The following is an 8147-nucleotide window of genomic DNA, read 5'->3' as shown; positions in this document are numbered from 1 at the left end:
TATATATATATTATATATATATATTCATTCTCAGGAGAAACATAATTTGAGTAAATTTGCAATTCAGACACATACATACATTTATATATATATATTCATTCTCAGGAGAAACATAATTTGAGTAAATTTGCAATTCAGACACAACAAATACATACATACATACATATACACATACATATATGTGTATATGAAGTATTATATACATATATAATTGTTCTGATAAACAATTTACAAATAAATTATTTTAAAGTTATTATTATATATAATGTGTACTTTTATATTTATCTAATGTATAATATACATATTGAATGTAATTTTTTTTATATTAATTCTTTTTTTATATACATACATTTATATCAATTTATATAACAAATACAATATGATATACACACACAAATAATCTCAATCTAATCTATATACATTTTTCTTATTTTATTTGTAATTTATTTTCATTTTTAATTCTTCTTTCCACTACTATAAAATGTTAATAAATATCAATTGTGTACTATTAATCAATATTGTACACAATAATCCCATTCAAGTCTATGTGATTAATGAGTTAGGTAAAAAGTAATCTAAATGTAATCAAAAAGTAGTCAGACTACATTACCTAACATGAGTAATCCAAATTATGTAGAAACGTTTATGGAAAATGCAAGGCAGTCAAAAGTCTTTTAACAATCGTAATTTCTTTTGTTTACTTTTATATTTTTGGTCTATCTTTGGATTTACTCTATTTACCGTTCATCTTTAGCGTCTCCCCATCTTTCTGTTCCCATATTACCCAACAAGAGCTCCAAGGTAAACTCCATCCACCATCAACAACGCTCTTACTTACACACACCTCATCAACAAAGCTCTGCTATCTCTGCTGCTTGACAACACCTTAATGGAAAAATCACACTAAGCAAATGGTTTCTCTAATAACAATAAATTTCCTGTAAAATTATGAAGGGTACAGGACGTTTCCCTGGATCCATTTTGTCATGAATTCTAATTAAGGCCGGGCCGCACTGACGGGAGAGGAAACAGGGAATGCTGGGTCATCAGCGAGCGAGGAGAGATAGCGAGAGACGCTGGAATGACGCGGCTGTGATTGATGCTGTGCTTGCCGGTCAGACTGAAGACACACACACGCTCATATTTCATCAACGGCAACACATCCCAGTGAGCTTCCTTTAGCAGCGTACAGGGGAAGCTCGTAGAGATGTCTATTATGTCACAATAAACATTTCCAGTACATATTCGGGAAGCTCTACAGGTGAAATACAGCTCTGCGCTAAAAGCCTATGAGGACGGCACTAAAAAAAATATGACAACGTGAGCAGAAATCCCACACACATAACTCAGATTTGAGGCCAGCAACAACGACCAAGTCCAGCGGATACGTGTTAAGATAATTTGCTGCTGAGACTTTGTCCAAGGCCCTGGTGGAAATGTTTTGATCTCAGAAAGTGTTTATTTTACTGCCAGAAGTGTTTTAGATAGAGAGAGGAATACTGATAGAGGGAAGTGAGACAGAAATGAATGTGGTGTTGTTGCGCCATCTGGTGGTTGCATGCTGTAAATTTAAGTTAATGTTAGACAATGCATTAAACTTGATTAGTTTAATTAAATTCAACTAATTTGTATATTTATAATACACTTTGTGTCAAAACAGCTTTTTAGAATATAGCTGGTCAGATTGTAAAAACCAGTCAGTTTCACACTGCTAGAGCTTTGTAAGCCATTGCAATGTTTTGCAATATTGTACAGGGCAGATAAAAAAAATTACAATTTATTTTAATCCCATGCATTGATTCATTTAAATTCTCACCAGTGTTTAGAAGCAGAATGAAATTAATTAAATTTAATAATTTAATTACTTTTAATGTAGTATTTTATTGCATGACTTTTATTTTACTTTATTACTTTTAATTTATTATATTACATTTATTTTACTTTATTACTTTTATTTTAATTTACTTTATTGGCTCCTTGTGGCAACTAGCTTTTTTGCTTTTTACATTTTATTTTATTTCAGTTAAAGTAAATTTTATTTTTAAGTAACATTTGTATGGTTTTATTTAACTATAATAACAACCTTCCAAACAAACTCAAAACTAGAAAAATAATAGAAAAAATATTTTATTTCTTAATTATTAATTTAAAATATTTTTAGAATAATATTATTGACGTTTACCCTATTCAGTGCAATATATGCTAACAAAGGCTTAAAAGAAAACAAAACATTTCATATAGTAAACATGCATTTTGTTTCCAGTTTGAAAACGGACCATTTAATTCTATTCAATTTTAATTATTTGTTGAGCATTTTAATCACTAACAACATGTCGATGGTAGTTTAATGATAGTAATAGACACAGAATGATAAAACTGGTCATGTTTGTGTGAATGTCAAGATATTTTACCGTGCTTTTGTCTTTCAGGAGTTTCTCAATCACTTCGATCAGATGCTCTTTCTGATCCGGGTCCAGACTGGAAGACAAAATCAGAGACCTCTGTAAAACACTCGTTCGTTAACATTCAGCGGCCACATCTGTGTGAATGCGTGCATTACCTGTAGAGTTTCTGAATGGCGTGAGCGGCGGTTTTCCGGACGTAAGGTGAAAGGTCGGTGGCTGCTTCTTTGATGGCCAGCATCATGATGGGCACGATGATGGGAACTCTGATGCTGGACAGGACCCTGAGAGCGCTCGCTCTGATCAGCTGATTAGGATCCTGCACACACAACAATGATATAAAAAAAAACATGTGTAAGCTGAGTGTTAGCTGATCCAAAATACAGGCAAAACATTCACGCACAAAAGGCCGGAGAAAAATGGGAGGAGACAAGGGCTGCACGATTTGGAGAAAAAACTACTTGCGATTTTTCTGAAAAACTTGCCATTTAAAATGTGATTAAAGAAATTCAAGATTTGCTATGCTTATTTGTAGGGCAGCAAAATTTGTGATCATCTATTAATATGGCTGTATAATAATAATAATAAAAATAATGACTATTAATATTGTTGTTGTTGTTATTATTACTAAATAAAAATTACTATTACTACTATACTATATATAATATTAATAAAATGCTTTACTGTATATTCTATATAAATATTTTACTATATATAATATATTAACACTAAAATAAAAATTGTGTATTTAAGAAAAACTATGCAATAAGAAGAATTTTATTTCACATTACAACTGTAAAATTAAAATACTAATATTTATGGTGTCTTAATTTCTTCATTTTCAAATGTTAAACCATTAAACTTGCATATTGGTGGAAGCCATTTTTGTGTTTTTAAAACACAATGCTGAAATAAAATATGTTTAAAGTAAAAATATAAAAAATTACTAAATAAAAAGATAATAATAATAATCATTTGTTTGACAGTACAACTGTAAAATTACAATACTAACAACTATGGCTGTTTTAATTTTTCATTCTCAAACATCAAACCATGAAACTTTATTTTGACAGAAAAGTGCAGTGTATTTATTTAACTGAATTGCAGCCTTTGTGATTTGATAATCGGACAAAGCCCGATTTTGGTTTTATTTTGATGAATCATGCAGGCCTACTGAGGGGGCATCATGTAAAGCACAAAAAGAGCATCATGGGAGAGGAAAGGGGCGGGACTTACCTTGAGTGCCCGCTGAAAGGTGCTGATTGACAGGAGGGCGAGATCCTGCTGTTCCTCTGCGTACCGGACGAGGTACACGTACACCAGCTTCTTCAGCTAAAACATGCATACACAGATGAACTAAACATTAAAAACTGTCCAGTTCTTCATCATTATTCTGGGTTCATTTGCTTTTCCTACAGAAACACAGATAACTTTAAGAAGTAGATAAACAATCATCATCCGATCCCAGCTTTAACAAACTCATTTGCCATCTTAATACCTCCGAGTCTATCATGAAACAGTCTGATCAGCTTGTGCTCAAAGGTGAAGGGTCAAAGGTTGGCTCTCCGTATAATTGCATCCAGCTCTTGGGGTGACGAGAGGTCATTAGCGATCAGGGAGTCACGACGACGCATTCCATCATCATCACCACGGCGATTACCAGCCAAATGGAAAAACATCACTCACTTCATAAAGAGAGACATTACCCATCTGCCCCTCTGGTTAATCACATTTACATACAGTGGCCTGCTGATCAGGAATTGGAGCAGCCGTGCGCATGTTAATTAGACAGCGACTAAATGAACCGCTGGCATTTATGAAGCAGAATTATATGAGGAACAGAAAAACAAACCTGATGGAGAGAGGGATTGCTTTTTTCATGCAAGATTGTTGTTGCTGGGTCATTTATAATAGGGCACAAATAACCCAAAAACAAGCCATAGTGCTTAATAAAATAAAATAAAATATTTTTACAAAATAATTTTAAGCTAATTGGTCAACATTTTCATTTAGATTAACTTGATGTACTAAAATAACTAAAACATAAACTGAAATAAAATATCAATAAAAACAATATAGACATATTTAGTAAATAAACAAATAAATAAATAAACCACAACAAAAATTACAAAAAATCCCTTAACATTTGTGGGGGTCCATGGCATCAAATTTTTCAATGTTACTGCATAATTTAAAAAGAAAAAATAGCTAAATGATTTAAAAAGTAAACATAATATAAAGTAAAAAAAAAAAAAATAATAATATAACCAAGGAGGGGCAGAGCTTACTGAGGGGGCAAATACATGAGTGTTTGTGTGTGGCAAATTCACCATGCTAACCATATAGTTTTACTTAAAATAAAAGTAGGGCTGTCAATTCACTCCAAATTCCATGTCAGTAATTTATCATTATTCACTCTTAGTTAACAGCTTCAGTTCTTTTATTGTAAATGAAATAAAAATAAAATAATATCTGTATTATCCACATATTATCCACACACACACATACATTTTTATAATTTTATTTTAATTTTAGAATCTATTTTTAGAATGAACATTTATTTTATTATAAATGGTATATTGATACATAATTAAAGATTTGTATATAAACTATATATTTATATTATATATTTGCAATTACATTATAACTAAATTGAAAATTATATAAAATAAATAAAAATAAAATAATATATGTATTATCCACATATTATCCACACACACACATATATACACACATTTTTATAATTTAATTTAATTTTAGAATCTATTTTTAGAATTAACAATTATTTTATTATAAATGGTATATTTATACATAAATATTTGTTTATAAACTATATATTTACATTATATAATTATATATTTGCAACTATATTATAACTCAATTGAAAATTATATAAAATATATAAAAATAAAATATCTGCATTATCCATATATATACACACACACATTTGAATAATTCTAGAATTAAACATTATTTTATTATAAATAGTATATTTATACATAATTAAAGTTTTGTATATAAACTATTTATTTATATTATATAGTTGTATATTTGCATTTATATAACTACATTGAAAATTAGATAAAATATTATTATATGATATAAATATTATAATAAACTATAAACTGTGTAATTCATATATCATTTCAAAATAAAAAAACAGGTGATTGTTTTACCTGCATGTCATGTTACAATTAACTGACATCAGAGAACTGTGAACATACAAACGTGTTTTTGTTTTCTGTATTATTGACTTAAAATCTCAGTAGGTAATTCAAGTAAATACTTTAGGTTGTTTCGGCTGACAAAAACGACAAATATCCCTTGCCTACAGCACCAAAATCACAGAATTCAGGAAAAATCATCTCAATTCAAGCTAATGGAAGACAGTCGAAGACATATTAGATTACTCTGAGCGAATGCTGATCATTCCTCTATCTGCACAGTGCTGTCATTTACATACGTATCATGTGAGAGCCACATTCTTCAGACAACTTGAAGATAGTTTGCTATCATGTCACAGAGATATAGATGAGCTATTATTTAAGCTTAAGGAATAGAACTGGAATATAAGGATGTTCATACCATGTGAATGTTTGAATGAATGAACGAATGAATAAGACCACTGTGAGAATAAAAAAAAAAAGATCCGTGCCTAATTTTTCCATCTCCAAAACATACATTGTTTCAAAGTGGTTGAAAAACAAAAAAAAGTGGGGTTTCTTGGCTTTACTTGAGCGTTTCTCCTACCCTCTGCTTGGTTTCTCCTCATTACCGCTGCTGTGGTTGTTGGTCAGAGCCTGCTCCTCCGAGCTGAAGTCTGATTTCAGTGTGAGCTGAAGGTTCTCGGCCGAAACGAGAGCGTTTCGCATCACTCCGACGGCCTCCAAACGCAAGCTGCCTAATCCTCCGTTCATCTTACACGTGTACAGAATTACTAAAAATCACAAACCACAGCAGTAGAGAAGGTCAAGATGATCCATACAAAGCCTTGCATAGAGCCATTCATTGCAAGAAGTTCCTCAAGCCTTGTTTATCTTGCTTAACCATTCAAACACGATTATGAGATCGTCCATTTCTCCAAACCAACCTAAAAGACGAGGTCGAAGAAGGGAATGAAAGCCAACGTCTACTGGTTTCTTTCCTTCCACCGATGCTGTCGAGAAGACCAGAGAGGTACAAGACAGCACTATCCTCCTGACTCGATCATCTGGTTAATGGCCATGTGCGGCAGTCGCACAACCATCCAGTGTGACCATCACACACCAATTAGATCCATGAGCGCTGAGAGACCAGCGAGGGTACAATGGTTCACTCTTATCATGGACAGAAGGCTGAATTCCCTTCATTTCCTTCAACGTTCTGCTGATATCCGGTCAGTTGGCCAAAGAAACTTCTAGCTTTTGGTTCTCCGTTAGAGAATGATGAAGCCTCGGGTATCAATTAGGTTGAGAGATGCTCAACCTCAGAAGATCCAAAGCTTGCAAGCTGCGTTCCTTTGAGTGTCGGTTGCGACTTGTATCCAATAAAGGAAGTGGGTAAAACGGAAAGGAAGTCCATTGAGGTCAAAAGAGCACCATCTAAAGTGCTGAGGCGACTCATATCCACTCCAGACGTGGTAATTCTTCGTGGCTGTGGTCACCTCCCTTTAGAGGAAGCGTAAAGGCTCTTATCTTCAGACCGAGGCTTTCATCACCTCCGCAGAACCGCATTCTTCGCTTGTGTTCGTCGTTCACGGCAGCTCTGCTTTTCCTGATAACGTGAAACTTCCTCCTGCCAACCAAGGCAACAAAATATAACAAGTCTGAAACAAAATTCAAACCCAAATAGTAAACCGGAGGCAGGACCGGGAAGAATATTTTGCAAACATGGCCAGGCGAATGCGCTTTACGCTGGTTGAAAATGCTGGATTGAATCTGTTGGAATTAACAATAATCACTCAAATGTTGTTCATTCTGTGGAACACAAAACAATGCTTTTGGCTCTTTTTACAGTTCATAGTGAATACTGGCTTTAAAGCTGCAAAAATGTCCAAAAAAGGCACCACAAAAGTAGTCCATACAACTTGTGCAATATATTCAGAGTCCTGTCAAGGCATTTGATAGCTTTTGAAGAGAAACAGACCTAAATGAAGCCATGATTTACTGATAAACCTCTCTTCTAGTGAGCTGTTGACTCCAAACCTGCTGCAACTGAATCAATGAGTTTAACCTGAAAACTGGAGCAGTTAAAGGTGGGGTAAGCAATTTCTGGTAGCCAATGTTGACATTTGAAATCACCAAAACAAACACACCCCTACCCCAAAAGGGTCTCGCCTAGGGCTGCACGATAAATCGCATGCGATATTTAACGCGCATCTTATCAGTAAAGCCGGTTCTGTAATCAGCGGTAAATCTCCATCACGTGCGTGCTTTCACATTGAGCAGCATTAACTACACAGAGCCGTTGTTCACTGACAAGCTGCGCAAAACCACGTTTATATTCGCGCGATTTTTTGCGCAGCTCGTCAGTGAACAATGGCTCTGTGTAGTTAATGCTGCTCAATGTGAAAGCACGCAGGTGGAGATTTACCGCTGATTACAGAACCGGCTTTCTGACAAGATGCGCATTAAATATCGCATGCGATTTATCGTGCAGCCCTAGTCTCGCCCCTATTTTGATAGCTCTGCCCCACACATATGTACACAACCCAGGCAACGATTAGTTCTGTGAAACAAAGCAAAACCAATGTTACACCATGTCTAC

The 8147-nt window shown here is 33.9% G+C and overlaps 1 protein-coding gene across 1 annotated transcript in view; it reads right to left on the bottom strand.

Moving 5' to 3' along the window:
• LOC107701936 (AP-3 complex subunit beta-1-like) overlaps nucleotides 1–4200 on the bottom strand; it is a 54460-nt gene extending 50260 nt beyond the window's left edge. Inside the window, exons 1-4 of the mRNA XM_016504086.1 lie at nucleotides 3901–4200; nucleotides 3639–3734; nucleotides 2561–2721; nucleotides 2412–2478 (exon numbers count right to left, since the gene is read on the bottom strand). Of these exons, the coding sequence (XP_016359572.1) occupies nucleotides 2412–2478; nucleotides 2561–2721; nucleotides 3639–3734; nucleotides 3901–3915 (339 nt within the window). The 5' untranslated portion in view covers nucleotides 3916–4200. The remainder of the gene's footprint in view (nucleotides 1–2411; nucleotides 2479–2560; nucleotides 2722–3638; nucleotides 3735–3900) is intronic.
• Between the last annotated feature and the right edge of the window lie 3947 nt (nucleotides 4201–8147).

Source organism: Sinocyclocheilus anshuiensis, unplaced genomic scaffold (genome assembly GCF_001515605.1).
Source record: "Sinocyclocheilus anshuiensis isolate Anshui unplaced genomic scaffold, SAMN03320099.WGS_v1.1 scaffold1184, whole genome shotgun sequence".
Taxonomy (NCBI): Eukaryota; Metazoa; Chordata; class Actinopteri; order Cypriniformes; family Cyprinidae; genus Sinocyclocheilus; species Sinocyclocheilus anshuiensis.
This window is presented reverse-complemented; position numbering and strand designations above follow the sequence as displayed.